This window comes from Falco peregrinus, chromosome 4 (genome assembly GCF_023634155.1).
Source record: "Falco peregrinus isolate bFalPer1 chromosome 4, bFalPer1.pri, whole genome shotgun sequence".
Lineage (NCBI taxonomy): Eukaryota > Metazoa > Chordata > Aves > Falconiformes > Falconidae > Falco > Falco peregrinus.
Window position 1 is genome coordinate 99,281,536 of NC_073724.1, and position 16,023 is coordinate 99,297,558.

The following is a 16,023-nucleotide window of genomic DNA, read 5'->3' on the forward strand; positions in this document are numbered from 1 at the left end:
GAGCTGGCAGGAACACGGGACCTCCTCGGGGCCGCATCGTTGCCTTGATCGCGAGAGGAGTCGCCCCCGTTGGCACACCCACCCTCCCTTCCCCGGGCTTGTGCCACCAGGGATCAACAGGAGGAGTTTTGAAACTGCTCAGCATCCATTTCCCACCGAGCAGCACAGCAGCACCAAGTACAATTCCACTTGTCCCCCTTCCTCTGCAGTTTTGGGGGTTTTTTTTGTTTATTTGGTTTTTTCCTTTTTCAAATACTTATTGCCGTTGCAGTACATCAGCTGTTGCTGTCATGTAAAACACAACCCCATGGAGCAGAACCTGCAAATGTCTGTGGCACCATCTGGAGAGCCCTGGTGGCACTAAAGAAAGCCATTATACGTCCTACATAAACCATGCTTGAATGGCTGAATAAATCCCTCCTCCTCCTCACTTTCCTATCCTCAGATCTCCTCACACGTTATAGCCCTGGTATACTCCTTCACAGCTGCCCTCCAAGAGCCTGATCCAAATCCCATTCAAATCACTCCCGTTGGCTGCAGTTAACTTTGGACCATGGCCTAGACCTCCTTTGCTGGATCTTGGCTTTACGCCTCTGCCATGCCCTCACTTGGAACAGTCTCTGCCTGCCTGAAGGCTCTCTTTCATCAAATTCCCCTTAGCCCCATTTCGTCCAGGACGCCTCTCTACACTGGATAAATGATGGCTTCAGAGAGCATATTGGGATGCAGCAGGGACCGTGTAAGAGATGGCAGAAGATGTGGAGATTACGGGCCAAGGGAGGGTATCTGCTGAAGTGTCATCAGGGAAACAAAGGTGGCCAACAGCCAAGGTGTGTTGAGCCTCATAAGGAAACTTAAGCAAGGCAAGGAAGTTCTTCAGCAGGGCAAGGCAAGGGACTGACAGTGAGGAGAGGGCTGAACTAGTACATGCCCTAACTAAATAAATGTATTACCCCAGTTTCAAACAGGACAGTACTGGTGAGGGGAAGTGAAGGCGATGGCAAAGGGACTCCTCAAAAATAGAACTGGAGCACTTTCAAGGGCTCACTTCATCCAAGCCCCTTTTCCTTGGTTACACTGACTGTAGTCATGACATTGCTGACAGGGCTGCGCCTAATCTGCTTTTCAAACTGTCTAGTGGGGAGACTCTTACAGCCTCTCGAGGCAATTTCTTCTGACTCTTTTCACTGTTCCTCACTTGTCTCGCTGTAAAGAAGGGTCTCAAGGCATCTGGTCCATCCACATTTCTTCTTGTCATTGCAGCCCTCCCACAACAGGCACAGGACAGTTCTCCTTGCAGCCATGTCCTTGTTTCTAAAACTTACTGTATTTCCTCTCAGTCTGCTCTTATGGCCAAATTTAAATATAAACTCCTCAGAGAAATGCCTTTGGTTTTTTTCACAGCACTCTGCAATACAGGATAAGCCCTATGATTCTTTGTAAAGCCAAATATAAAAAGAAATGTCAGAAGTGCAGCATCATGGTTATATACACAAATGCTTGGAAAACAGGACTCGCAAGGATTGGGCAGTTCATTTTCTTCTCATACACATGGACTTGAGACCCACTCCTGCATGCTGAAGTTGCAACATTTCCCTCTTTCAGAATCCCCACACAGAGGCTGCACCAGTGGAGGAAACTCAAGGCTGCACAGCAAACATCCCTCTTCCCTGACCTCACTTTCCACAAGGAGCTCTGAAGGTACCTGAGGCTTCCAACACGTCTTTTTTTACCTCTTATGGGTTTGTCCCTAAGCAGAAGTCTCCCTGGGCCAGAAACATGACTAACATCCAGCAGAGGAGTTAGGAGGGCTTAGAGGAATGGGAGTGCCCTCCAAGCACTTCACAGGCTGTCAGGTAAGCACTAGCACTTCAGACTAACGTGACATGCCACTGGATGCACAGACTGGGATGTGATGGCTTTCTGGCTCCTTCCCATCCATTGCTGCTCCCCAACTCTGCCCTTGCCTGACAGTTACTCCAGCTGCATCACTGCTTTCTGCCCATGCTTCATTCCGTGCAGCCCTGAAGGAGAGAGAGGGCTTGAAAGCAAATTGTGCCTCTTCTCCTCTGCCACCTTCCTGGCTCCCAGTCCCAGCTCCTTCCCTGTGCCATGGAGGGAAGTGCTGTCTCTCCAGTTGCTCTCCCTCTGGCTGGCTTTTAGCTCATGCTGCATCCTCCTCCATCTCCCAGTCCTGGCTCCATAACCAGGCACAGAGCCAGGCTAGCATCACACAAGCATGCAGAAGAAACCCCACATCTCCCTCGGTCTCACTTCCCCAACTTGATGCTGTCATGGCCTGCAGGTGTCAGCTTGTCTCTTCCTTCGTCCTGACCTTAACTTGTAAAAGCTCTCCCCCGTCTGAGCCACCCTGTCCCTGCTCTTCCCCCCTCCCCCCGCCTCTCCCCGGTGTTTGCAGGTTTATAGCCAGTGAAGAATGAAGCCCTGACATATCTAGTGACCACATCGGGAGCAGAAGCGTGGACACTAAGATTTTCCAGCAAGCTATCACTGCTCCCAGCCCTCTGTCATCTAATTGCTGGGACTCCTCTGGGAGGGCAGGATTTTTCAAATCTTCCATGAGCAGCGCTGGTGTGTGGCTTACCTCACTTCTCAGGGCCAAGTTGAAAGGATGGGATAAAAGCAGGCATAGGAGCAAAAGGAACTTAGCTGGAACAGGACATAAATCTGCCACCCCAAATGGATTTTTATCTCCCACATCTCTGCGGTTCTCTTTACAATTTCCAGTGCCTGCATCTAAACCAATTGGGATGATTTTTCCCAGGAACTGTGGGGCAGGTCTATGAGATGTTTTGCCAAAAATAGCTTTATTTAGAGCCCTGGGCAAGCTGTGTGTACCTGATTTGTACAGGGACAAATTTCCAACCAGGCACAGTTGGAACAAACCCTGCATCTAACAGTGATAATCACTAGTGCAGAGAAACTGCAAGAAATGCAAATCTCTGCTGGAATCCTAACACTTTCCCTTAGTGTAAGGGCCAGGAGGAACGTGGAGATGGGTAAGCAAACTCCATCACATCACGGGGAGGGGCGGGGGGGGATTAGGCTTCCACAGGAAACGTGCAAGCTGCAATTAACAGCTAAGTAAAACACACAAAGTACCTGGTTTCTATATCATGACTTGTTTCCTAGAAGCAGAACGGCATTCCCAGCTAATAAGCTCATTGGCGTCATAATCCTGTAGTTGTTGAGGTCTTGGCACTACATCAGTTACCTTTTCTTCACCCTTCTCCATCAATGTCTCCCTCTGGCTTCTTCCCATAACAAACCAAATAGCTTCAGCTTTCACTTGCACCTCTTCTGACCCCTCCTGTTTTCAGTGCCACCTCATCCTTCTGCCTGTCCAGCCGTTGACAGTGTTGCCTCTCACCACTGTTCCTCTACTTGCCCTGTAGGCCCACCCTCTCCAGTTTCTGCTTTTTGAGCTCTTGGGAAACTGTTCTTGCCACGTCTTTAATAAGTCTCTGATAAGCCACAAGTTGCTTAGAAAATTCATCTTATCCTTTGGCTTCTTGGGATGCTGATTTAAAGAGAAGGGAAATATGCTGTCTTCTCCTTGCTCAGAGGACAAGAAACCATAAGCTATAACTGCAACAGAGACTGGTTGGATGTTAGGAAAATGCACTCATAGTAGGAATAAAGATGCACTGGAACAGAAGAAGATTGGGAAATCTGTGGTTTTGTGAATGTGCGGCCTTAGCGAAGAAGACAGAGCAACATGTCTGGAGTGATCCTGCTTTGGGCAGAAGGATAGAGTGGAAACCTCAGTGGTTCCAGTTTCAGTTCTCTTTTTGCTCCTTTGGGGATGCTTCTAGGAAATCCCTTTCATTCCCATGTAAGGATCATGTGGCTCTACATGTTATGGTCCTTTTCTCTGCCTTTATGCCCACTTAATCTCATGCACAGCTCAAAATGCTGTCTTGCACACCTGCCATCAGATGTACCTCTTCCTATCTGAAGTGAAACTGTCTCAATAAGGTCTGTGGGACGAATATGACCAAACCATCAATGTTGTGGCAACAGAGGGTGAAGCTATGAGCAGGTTTCCAATCACAACTTCAGGAACCAGCTGTGACTGTCACAACTAGTTTTACCACATCCATTCCAGAGCAAAGGATGTGATGCCTTAAAAGTAAAGGGAGTTCCCCCTTTTCCCCTTCTCTGGTAATTTTCATTCTTGGGATAAAAATTCAGCTTACAGAGTGGACTAAAAAACCCAGGACTTGCTATTTTGCTGGCTTATCTTGAGCAATGTCACCTCACACAGTCTCACCCTTAGCCAAATACTGACTCACCAACAAAGGGTTAGCAGCAGAAAAGGAGAGAGGGCATACCAGATGACAGATCAGCTTTCACTGCTGGAAGCTTGGTAGGGAGTGAGAGACACATATTTTGAAGCAGGGGGAACCTGAAAAGTTGTGCTGAAGTGTAGTGAAAAGCCAGTAGCTTCACTACCGCTTGCTACAGAGAGGTACAAGCTCCTCTCCAGGAAGGGCTGAGTTCCAAACATGACTCTGGAGCCCTGCGATGCCGCACCCAGCTAAGGCTCCCAGCAGGTAACTGTTTGCTTTTCTCTGGAGAAGGATTTGGGCCAAGGGAAGTGGTGTTCAAACACAGGTCTCTGTGCAGTCCAGGAGCTGGTATGCCTCCCCTAGCTCCACTCTGGTCCTGAGACAGCTTGGTCTCCTGGCATGGTTTTGTGGGTGCCCTCTGTTCTCTCTGAAGGGAGCTCCCTTTCCTGGTTCTGGCTTCTTCTTATGCCGGTGAAGTCATTAAACACTGCCTGCCTCTGCTCAGTACTTTGAGGTCTGCAGGGAATGTCCAAAACAGGCACAGCTAAATATATAATGGCACACACGGCCTCTGCTCAAACAAAATACCAGCATGCTACGAGTCACTCATGGAGACAGCTCTTTTCCAGTCTCCACTATCAAGTCTAGCCCTGCAAGTGGAGACACAACCATCATACCCTTTGCTTTCCAAGCCTGCTAAAAGTGTTTTACTCTTTAATCTTAAGCATACTGTGCCAAGGCTTCTTTGAGCAGATGCTTTTCTCCCCCTGGTTCTGGGTCAAAGAACAGGGAGGACATAAAGCTGCCACTGGCACCAGCTCATCATAGCTAGATCAGCTCTGCCATGAAATGAAGCCTAGAAACCCTCTCTTTGCCAATGCTTTCCAAGTGGGATGCTCTACACCTGCTTGAGACGCTTCTGTTCTTAGCCTGTTGGTCCAGCTCACCCTCATCTTTCAAGTTTCTTCCTTCCCAATTTTTGGGTCATCAGTGAAGAATATGGCTGTTTTCCAAGGCACCTGCCTCTTCTGTCCAGTGGATCCTGGTGTATGGAGCCAGGCATCAAGGCTCCTGTGGACATGGGGTTCCTCCTAAAGTTACCTCGGTCAGAGGCAGCACAACTGCAGCCTTTCCTCCTTCCAGCGGTGCTACAGCTGGAAGCAAACAGTTCCTGGAACAAGCCCTGATACAAGGCAGCAAGTGCACTAGGCCTAATAGTAGAGGAGCCATGTGTTTGATTTACCTGCTCCATGAACGAAGCTGGCCAGGCCTGACACATCACCAAGGTATGCTCGGGAAAGAGAAGGACTCAGCTCATTTTCTCTGTGTTTTATTTGTCCCCGTGTTGTGATCCCAGAAGCACTGGGGAACAGAGGAACTGCATATCAGGACAAGTGGTAGGAGGAGAAGTGACAGAGAAAGGCAGAGACTAGGAGAAGCCTTCCCTCCATGCACTTACTTCTTTGCTCCATCATTCTTTGTGCTCACAGCTAAAGTGCTGCTGGGGCACATCAGTGCTTGCAAGGTGCACAGAAAGGTACTGTAAAGGGTGCTGGAAGCCAGTGGGCAGCAGCAATGAGGATAAATGGTAAATGGAATTAAGTAGTAGATAAGTGAAAGTAGGTAGTATTCACTACTAAAATGGACACTGCAGATTTTCCACATTTCATTGTCCTCCCTAGGTGCTAAACCAGACACGTTCCTGACTGCTATAAAAATATCCTTGAAGATATGGTCATTCTTATCCTTGTCCGGGGTAGAAGAAAGCAGGAAGGGAACTGCCTTTCAAAGTCACAGATTATTGGAAGCCACGTGTGTGCGTGGGTTCCCTACACTTATAGGAAAAGCTCTCATAAGAATAACCCTATAAATCATCAAGAGTGAAGGGAGCCCAATGACATTTTTCTATTTCCAAAGTAAGACTCTAAACATAACGCTTAAGTCCCAGCCAACTCTGCCCCATGTGGAGGCTGGATTGTAAGGTGCATTGTCCAGCCTGACAGACCCTGCTTTGCTGGTCATTGCAGGGCTGTCATTCCATCCCTGGTTGCACTTCAAAGCACTGAAACCTTCCAGAGCAACGTTTCTTCTCTCAGCCTGCAACATCTCTCCTCGGCTGTGGTCATGGCAGCAGCAGCAACCGCAGCGTGGGAGGTAGCAGGCTTCAGTGTCAGACTGGAAAGACTTTCACACTTTAGGTTAAATCACTGCTTTCGGAATTGATTTATGGGCATAATTTTTCATACCTGAAGGGATTTTCAGGCAAATATATGGGTTTTTAATGATGGAGGCAAGCACAGACTCCCAAGCCTACCTTTCATATGGTCAGCACTGCAGGGTTCTGGGACATGGTCTTGTACATGGGAGGTAAAGCAGGGTTAGCACAGGGTGTGCATGAGCTCCTGTTTCTCTGCCCCAGCCTCAGCCAAAGCGTGGTGGTAGCACAGCCCCAAGAGGGGCTGCTGGATGCAGCTTTTCTGACGGCAGCAAACCAACCATCATTTTGGAGCAGGATCTGGCCTGCGTGTGACAGCAGCTCCCAGCTCCCGGCCAGGGTTTGCTTAGCTGTGCACTGTTCACATTCGATGCTCAGCCCTGCTTGGAGAAAGAAGGCAGCGTTAAACATTCCCTGCCTCGTGGTCCTTCATGTAATAACAGTCAGTATCTCGGTGGTGCAGAAGCAGAGAAGGAAGCTTTTGCTGCAGTAGCAGGGGATGTACCTGAGCAAAGCAGGAGCAGTAAAGGTGTTGCCTGTGCAAAGCTGCATCAAGACCTGCAGCCTCACTGTCTTTCCCTGGAGCTATAGGTAGAACCGATGTCTCCATAGTTTCTGGTGCTGTGGATGCCTGTGCCAGCTGCCCGAAGGGAGAGAAAAATCACCCTGAATCTTGCTCAGCTTTCCTTTAAAATAATTAACACTGAATTCATATGATTCTTGAGCACACACCTCTCCCATACATGTCTAAGTGACTTGAATATTGCCTGAGAAGGAAATAAAAAGACATATCATGCTTTTAATCTCTTGCCTAGTTTTAAAAGCCAGGATTTTTAGAATGTCTTGTGGAAACCCTAACCCTAGCCTAAGGTTAAAGGTGATTAAATATAAATTATGAACTATTTCATAAGTGACTGTATCTCCTAGGAAAAATTTACAACAAAAGAGTCTGGACAACTGTTCTTGGTGAAATGACATGGCACAAGAACTCTAGCAGCCTTATAAGTCTCCATGTCAGCCTTGCCTTTCCCCAGCACAGTGCAGGGCTGGCTGCTCTGCCAGGTGAAGGTTACCGTGAACCTTTACCTTTACAAGGTCCCAAAGCTGTCTTGATTCAGGTAATGCTAATTTTCCCATTTATGTGGTTGTAAAAAGGATGAAAAAGGAAAGAAAAAAAATGTAAAAGTGCTAAACCCATTAACTACGTCAATTCTTTGAAGAAAAATACTTCATTCATTAGAACTAAACCATGCAGGTCTGATTCTACGTCCACTCATAAAAATACCTTGGCACCGTGGTCAAACAATTCGTATCAGTTCTGCAACTTCTCCGTTTTCACAGCAGAGCATGGAAAAAATCGAAACCGAACATGTTATACTAGAGAAAGGACAGGCAAAATTTCAGCCACTGGATATGCTGTTTACCCAGGGCAATGCACTGTATGAATCTTAGCACAATATCTGCAGCTGGATCTATTTTTATAGTAGCTCCCATAGTGCAATTTCAGTGCCAGACCTTGTGAAAAGTACACAGAAATTGTTCCACTGCGTGTTACTAGTGACAGGTTGATGCTAATAAATATTGATGAGAAAAGCTGAGGTTTAAAAATGGGTTTATGACCCAAAAAAGTTTGAGAAATGTTACTTTAATTAATACGGTGCTTTGCTTCTTAAGCAGAACAGTTTTATTTGAATTTTGCTCGTATAATCATTGGTAAAGTTCTCACTCATTGACTGCGTTTTGATGAATAAGGATATACAGGTTTGGATGATAAATTTCTCAGGCAACTTGCAGGAATAAATGACCAGAAATGTCCATGTTTGCACACACATCTTAATGCCCCCAAAGGAAAGAAAAGCAATAGGCGAATTACGTCTTCGGCTCAAGTCTCCACCTTATTGTTTAAAGTCTCATGTAAAATGGAAAACCCCAAAGAGCTGTGGCAAGTTAACTTCGTTTCTTCCCCCTCGCTTTCAACCGAGGGACTGGGATCATTCTCTAGCCAGGGGGGCACAGACCCTCCTCCTTCTCTTCCCCCTCCCGTGGCTCTCCCGGACCAGCAGCGCGGCAGGGACTGTGGCGGTCCTCGAAGGATGCTGGAGGGGTTGCAGCTGCCGGGGGCAGGTCCGGAGCCTCCCCGTCGAGGGGGGGAGGACGATCCTCCTGTCCCACAGCAAACCCCATCGGCTCCTGCTTCCTTCCACCCGCTATTTTCTGTTTCTCGTTTGAGCGTGATTTTTTTTCCCCCACTCGGCTGAATTTCCGACCCTCTTCGAGGTGGCCGCCTGAACAGCTCGTTTCCCTTGTACAAAATACCCACTGTCGCCGTTGTCGCGACAACGCAGATGTTTCTGGCGACAGGCGGGCAGCGGCTGCAGGGAAGGCGGGCTGGCTCCGGGACGGCGGGTGGCAGAGCCCTGGTTGCCCGGCTCCCCGCAGGGAAGCCCCCGGCCAGCCCCCTCGCCCCGCTCCAGCCCGGAGGAGCCAGGCTCTTTTGCACGCCGGGCTCGGGCCCAAAAAATGTCACCTGGAAAAAGGCACCGCAGCGCCTCGGGGGCCGGCTGGCCCCCCACCTCTGCTGGGATGTAAAGCCAGGTCTGCAGAGAAAAAAAATGCAGAGAGCCGCACCGGGCCGGGAGCTTCTGCTGCAGGGAAATTGCTTCTCTCCGAGGAAGGGTCCGAGCTTGTAGAAGAGGTGGAAGGGAGGCAGGAGCTCGTCCCTAAAGAGAAATGTCGCTGGGACCAGACCTGCCTCCCAAAACACGTCCCGCTCTCGGCTCGCAGCCTAATCTGCCTCTGCGCTCTTCCCGGAGATCACCCGCGGATTTTCTGACGCATCTCCGGGCTTGCCCCCACCCGTCGGGCAGGCGAGCGCAGCCCTGCGCGCTGCGGAGCCCCCGCCGCGGAGCCCCAACGGCCGCGGAGCCGCGGTCCGCATCGCAGCGTCTGCCGCAGGCGCTGGCGGAGCCCGGCGGAGGGTCCGGCTACCTGTGCCGGTCACGGTGAGCCGGTTATCGGGGGACACAAATCCTGTCCGCAGGACACTCGGGCTCTTTTGTTTTGTTTTAGTTTGGGGTTTTTTCTTTTTTTTTTTCTTTTTTTCTTTTTTTTTCCTTTTTTTTTCTTTTTTTTTTTCCCAAAGGCAAAAGAAAAGGAAATAAACCAGGTTCCAGTTTCCAAAGACGTGAGTAAGTAGTCCTGGGGCAGCCTTCGGTAGAGCCTACAGAAGGGCCTAGAAGGGACGGGGCCGGCGGGGTGTCAGCCTCGGGGCGGTCTGGGGCGCTGGGTTCCGCGTCCGCGCTTGTGTCGCGCTGGGCACGGTGGGACCAGCACCCCGGCGAGGCGGCCGTCAGCGGTAAGGCGGCGTGCACTCGCTTCTCCTTCGGTGTCCAGACGGCTCTGTGTACCCAGGGCTGCACACACCGTCGGTGGTCGCCCGACACCCGCCTTCCCCGGGGGAAGCTGCCCCGTAGTGTCGGCAGCGGCGCGGGGTGCCCGGGGAGAGCGGGAGAGGTGCCCTGCGGCCCGCAGCGAGCCTCGCTTGGCGGGGCCTGAACACCTTTCGTGTAATTTTTGCGGTACGGGAGTTTCGGAGCGGTGGCACCGAGTTTCCCAAGGGGAAGGCGAGCGAGGGTCGGGCACGGCACGGCACGGAGGCGGGAGGCCGGCGCCAGCCCCTCGGCTCTCTCCCCGGTCCCGTCCTCTTCCTCGGCCCGGGGCGTGGGGCTCCCCGCGGCTCACCGAGAGTCCTGCTGCCTTCTGGGGGCGAGGCTGGGGGCGAGCAGGTCCCTGGAGGCCCCCGAGGGCAGGTTCCCAGGCGGGCATGGCTGCAGATCCTCCTTGCCCTGGAGCTCCCCGGAGGACACCACACAGTCTTGCTCGGGGACATTGCTGTTGCCCGCCCCTCGCTTTTTGTCTTCTTCCTTCTTCCATTTCATCCGCCGGTTCTGGAACCAGATCTTGATGTGCCTCTCGGTCAAGTTCAACATGACAGCCAGCTCCACCCGCCGCGGCCTGGAGATGTACTTGTTAAAGAGAAACTCCTTTTCCAGCTCCAGCAGCTGCGCCCGGGTGTACGCTGTCCTCGTCCGCTTGTTCTCCTCGGGCTCCACCACGTAGGACCCCCCTGGAGAGAAGGGAGAGTCAGCCCCGGCCCGCCCGGCCGCCCCCTCGGGCTGCGGGGGGGGAGGCATGTCCCCGCACCCCTGCGCGGTGCAGAGGACACGCGGGGGTAAGCAAGCGGGGCGAGGGGGTGGCCTCGGAGTGAGACGTTGCTGGTGGCGGCAGTCACGACTGCTGCCATTTTAAGTTATAATAATTCATTTTTGTCTTTTAAACAATTTGGTCGAAGCTTTCAGGGAAGCGCCATCCCTCGAGCCGGGAGAGATGCTCAAGAGCCACTGGTCGAGTGTCACCGAAAGCTCCGAAGGACTCCTGGGTCCAGGGCCTGGCAATTGCTCAGATTCGTGTAAAAAAAAAAAAAAAAAAGAAAAAAGAAAAAAGAAAAAAAGGGAAAAAAAGGAAAAAAACTAACCCAAAAGAAACCTCAAGCCAAAACAATAATTTAAAAAAATTAGTTCTCTGTGTGCTAACACACGCACAAGCAACCAAAAAACAGAATTAAAGCCAAAAAGTAATTTTAAAAAAATCTCACCTCTCCAGTAAAAGACCCATTGGAGAAGCCAGCCCGGCAGCGGGTCCGGCGAGGTCCCACGGGGGGCGCGGCGAGGAGCGCCGGGCACGGCGGGCGGCTCTCCCCGACGAGGCCTTGCCGCGGGCACCCGGCGGCACAGGCCGCCAAAAGCTGGGGGGAAGCCTGGTGGAACAGGATTTAGGGTGTTTCTCCCGGGATATCGCCACCCTGCAGCCCTGGGCTCGCGGAGGCTTGGGCCCTTTCGCGGCCGCCGGGACCCCCGGGGCCGGAAGCGCAGCCCCTGCGTTCCGCCAGGTTGGTGGGACCTTGGGTTTGTCATTCTCGGAAACAGCGTCGGGATCGCCATTCCCAGCTGCCGTCCTGCGTGGGTACAGGGGCGCGGGTGGCACCGGCGGGGCAGCGAGGGGGCTGGGGTGGGCGCTGGAACCCACGGCTGCTGCTGGCAGCGCCGGGAGCCCGGCTGGGTACGGGTTCGGTGGCGGCACCATCCGCAGGGAGCGGTGGTTGGAACAGCCAGGTTGAAACAGCCATTTGAAGGGTGCTACGCGGGCTTTCCCGCCTCTCATCTACCGATTCCCATGATTTTATATATATATAATGTTTATAAATACAAACCTATGTATATAAACTTGTGTGTGTGTATATATATATATTTAAATATATATTAAAATACATGGATACATTAAAATGTTTATAAATACAAACCTATGTAGATACACCGATGTGTATATGTATTAAAATATATATTAAAAGACATGTATATGCATAAAAAAGTTTGCAAGTATAAACCTATGTATATACAGGTATGTTTCTGTACGGATGTGAAAAAATTTTTCTGTTATGGTGGAGTAAACAAGTGCTACCGGGCGGGCGGAGCAGCCGGGGCTGGTGGGAGGCCCGCGGGACGGGCGAGCGCCCGCAGCCGGCCAGTAGCCCCCGGGCACGGCGACCCCCGCAGCCGGGCACGGCGGGTGGCACCGGGCCGGGCTCGGCCGCGGCCTCTCTGGGCGCCTTTCCCTGGCGGTAACAACGCGAAGCCCCGCAGCATCCACGGACGCCTAAATCCCAAGGGTTTCCATGCAAAATGAAACCTGAAGCGGTACCGTTTGCAATGTATACCGCTGCGCCCCTCTCGCTGCGCGGGCGCGCACAGCGCACCCGTGGTAGCAGCAGCCCGGTGACACGCACCGTGTCACCTGCTGCACGGCCCTCGCCTGGACCTCCCGGCAGAGCTGGGAAGAACTGGGAAGAGTTTTCGGCCTTTACGGGAAAAGTTTCGTTTTGCTGATGGTTTTGTCATTCCTCGGGTACAGGAGACAGAGAAGAAAAAAAAAAAGGTAGTTCTAGAGTTTGGCTTTAACTTCTTTTTTTTTCTTTCTTTTTTTTTTTTTTTCCTTTCTCTCTTTTACTTTTTTTATTCCCAGAATTTATTCAACCCAAGGAAAAGGATTTGATTTTCCCCCCACTCACGCCCACCCCTCCGGCTCAGTTTGCCGCCGGGCCCGCGGCGTGGGGCAGCGCTCCTCTCCCCTTCCCGGCGGCTGCGCCTCCGCGGGGACCGTGCACCGCCGCCTGTCCTGCCTTCCCCCTCCGTCTGCTCCGTGCAATTCCCAAACTATTTCGCGGTGATTTTAATACTCCGGTCCTTTTTTCAACTGTCTATTTGAACAAAGCCATTGGTATAATATTTGCCGTATAGGCGTGACAAAGGCGCAGGACACGATAACATTGTGCAGGCAGAGACAGAAATATTGTTGGGCAGCGGAACTTTTTGCCCAGATAGAGTTTCTTCCCCTCGCTGGCAGCTCTGTTTCGTTTGTGCATTGTTTCCCCTGCCCTGGGTTTTCACTCGAGAAGGTGCACTTACGGCTAAAACCCACCGGGAAGCAGGAGGGGGTGGGAATGAGGGGCCAGAAGGGGAGAGGGGCTCTGCACCCCGGGCACCGGGGAGAGCCGAGAGACAGCGGAGAGGGGCTGTTCGGCTGCCTCGGGGTACCGGGTGCTGTTCGGCGGGTACCTGGTGCCGTGCCCTGCCCCTGTAGCCCTGCCTGCCGCCTCCCCCCGCTCCACCTCGCCGGGGTCTCCGCGCCCCCCGCCTCGCCCTGCGCGGACCCCCGCGGGGAGCCCACCGCGCCGGCGGAGCGGCCACCCCCTGCTCGGCGAGGCAGCCGCGCCCGGCAGGCGTTTGCACCTCGCCCCGACTTGGCGACCATTAGTTAATTGGTGAAAATTAATTCGTTAATTGTTGCTCAGGGCTTGGGCAGCGCGGGGAGTGGCGAGCCCGCCGTCGGGGACCGGAGGGCCGGCTCCCACCCCAGCGTTCAACCCGACGGTAGCAGCTCCACAGCAGTGGGTCTTTGAGGGGCTGGGAAGGAGCGGCCCGGGGCAGCGACCCTCCAGGACCCCTCCACGCTACAGCCGAGCGGCGGGAGCAGGACCGGTGCAGGGGAGGGCTCCTGACCGCCGGTGGAGAAAGCAGCGGCGGGGCAGAGGCAGAGGGAGGCGGCGGGGCTTACCGGTCCACTGTCCCTTCCAGGCGTGCGATTTGGTGGACTTCATCCAGGCGAAAGGCACCTGCGCTCGGGGCTCCTCTATCGCCCCCGTGTCCGCCCCGTCTGCGAAAGGCAGCGTGTCTTGGTGGGGAGGAGGAAGATGAGGGTGGTGGTGGTGATGGTGATGAAGGTGGGAGACCCCGGCATCCTCCGTGATGGGGGGCACCTCGTAAGGTGAAATGTCTGGCGGGCTGCCTTGCTCGAGAGCCCCTAAGGCGCTGGGGTAAGGAGCCTGCTGCTGCCTGCCCATGTACAGGCAGGCGGGGGGGCTGGGGTTGTAATCCTGCGCCTGGGCTCTCTGAAACGCACACGACTCCTTGTAGAGCTGCGCCGAGGCGTAATACTGCTCGTCGGTGTTCATGGCGAGCAGGGCCGGGGCGGGGTGGGGTCTTCCAACTTAGGGACACATAGGGCTGCTCCCGCTCCCGGCGCCCGGGATGCCGCTTTGACAGCTCGCCGCCCCGCCGTGCCCCGCCGCCTCCCCATAGGCGCCGCTCCCCCACGTGAGACCTCCCTCGGCCCTCCTGGGCGGGGCGCGACCCGTAAGGCGCCACCCGGGGTGGCCCCGGCCCCGCGACCCCGTTCGCCTTAGCCGGGCAGGACCTGGACCCCCCCGACCCTGCCAAGGGGTGCCGCTCCCTGCTTTTGGGCCAGGAGCCCCGAGGAGAGGAGCTGAGGGGCCGGGCAGGGCGGCGGGGGGATTGCCCCGACGTGCCGGGCTCTGCGGGAGGGATGGCCCCTAAACCCGCTTTTTCGCTTCCCGCCCCGCTTGCCCGCGGGCTGCTCATCCCCCAGCCCCCCGCCTTGGCAACGGCCCGGAGAGGAAAACCTTTGGGGCGGGGGGGGGGGGGGGCGGGGCGGGCAGAGAGGGGGACACGGCTTCTGGAGGGGTTTGACATCGGGGCACTTTTGGCTGCGGGGGCACCTCGGCCAGGGATGCGGGTGTTCGGAGACGGACATGGTGCGCCAGGGGGCCGCCCCCTCGGGGGGACCCGCGTGCCCGAGCCCTGGGAGCAGGCAAGGAGGGTCGGCTTTCTGCCCGCTCCCCCTCTGCCCGGGGTGGGGATGCGGCCGGTGGGGACCACAATGCTATCACCAGAGCGAGCGATAGGCAGCAGATTGTTTGCCCAAGAGGTAAATTTGGGAGCCTTCCCCGCGGCTTGGGCTGCAATGTGTTGACCCTCGGAGATAATCTGCTCCGAGCTGGTGCCGGTTGACTTGGTGACGAGGCTATGAGGAGGCGGAGAGCTACCGAAAGGGACAAAGATCACTTCCCTGCCTCCCTGCGCCCGGCCCGGCCGCCGCTCTGGCCGCCTGGGGGGCAGGCACGCTCCCTACCCGCCCGCGGGCCGCTGCCTCCCGCCGCCCCTTCCCGCGGCACCGGGGCTCCGGCCTCGCCGTCGGGGCACACACCCGCGGCTCCGTCTAGGGCGGCCGCAGGGAGCAGCGCGGCGGGCCCGGGTGCGGGCGGCTCGACCCGGCCCGGCTCGGCTCGGCTCGGCTTGGCCGGTGGCGGTGCACCCCCTGAGCTGGTGGGGCAGGAGGCTCCCGGTACCTGGCTCCCGCGCCCGTTCCGTGGGATCATAAACCCACCCCCATCATGACATTTTAAATGAGTTTCCGCTCTGAACCCACGCGGGACCCCATCCCTCAGAAAGCACACTGAGCCTTTGATTCAATACTGAGCCATTAAGCGATTGCTTTCCCAAGCCATTTAACAGCACCTCTTATGGATAAATAAACAAAAAGGGCTGTAAACCAATTATAGTGCGGATAGTGAAAAAGTATTTTATTAGCAGGAATTACCGATAGACATCGCCGCTGCTCGCGCTCCCCCCGCCCAGCGCCCTCCCTCTCTGTCCCCTGGCATGCCGGGGGGGTACCACTCTGCCCGGGGATCCCAGACGGTGTGCGGCCGGGGGGGATGCGCTGAGCCAGGTGGGCTCCCTTGTCGGTGGTCACCCCCGGCCCAGCACCCACGGGGCTGCTGTGCCTCCCCTGCGGTCCCTTGCAGGCATGGGTGTCTGATCCGGAGACTCCTTCTGCACCGACCCCAGACTAGCATCCCCAGCCCCTTCCCCACAGATCTTCTCCCCGGATCATTTACAGCCCCAGGTTTTCCACGGGCACGGACAAACAAACATGAGGCCATAAAACCCAGAGCAAATTGATTCATCTCCAGGGAGGACCATTACCTGGTGTCTTAATGCGGTCCTCTTTCTATAACGAACATTTCTAAATAGAACAAACACTTCTCCCTCTAAAGCAAATGAATTTCGTATAATTTAG

At 54.3% G+C, this 16,023-nt stretch overlaps 1 protein-coding gene across 1 annotated transcript; it reads right to left on the bottom strand.

Moving 5' to 3' along the window:
- Positions 1-9,935: 9,935 nt before the first annotated feature.
- On the bottom strand, positions 9,936-14,106 carry PDX1 (pancreatic and duodenal homeobox 1). The gene is made up of 2 exons (XM_005233824.3): positions 13,699-14,106; positions 9,936-10,654 (listed from the first exon to the last, which is right to left on the bottom strand). Exons 1-2 carry the CDS (start codon positions 14,093-14,095, stop codon positions 10,266-10,268), a joined length of 786 nt encoding a protein of 261 aa, XP_005233881.2. The 5' UTR covers positions 14,096-14,106; the 3' UTR covers positions 9,936-10,265.
- Between the last annotated feature and the right edge of the window lie 1,917 nt (positions 14,107-16,023).

What these genes read in the sequence shown, in the direction of transcription:
- PDX1 (XM_005233824.3), bottom strand. Translation starts at nt 14,095, where the DNA reads ATGAACACCGACGAGCAGTATTACGCCTCGGCGCAGCTCTACAAGGAG. An exon ending in CTGGAAGGGACAGTGGACCG is followed by an intron (nt 10,655 to 13,698) that starts GTAAGCCCCGCC and finishes CCTTCTCTCCAG; the next exon opens with GGGGGTCCTACGTGGTGGAG.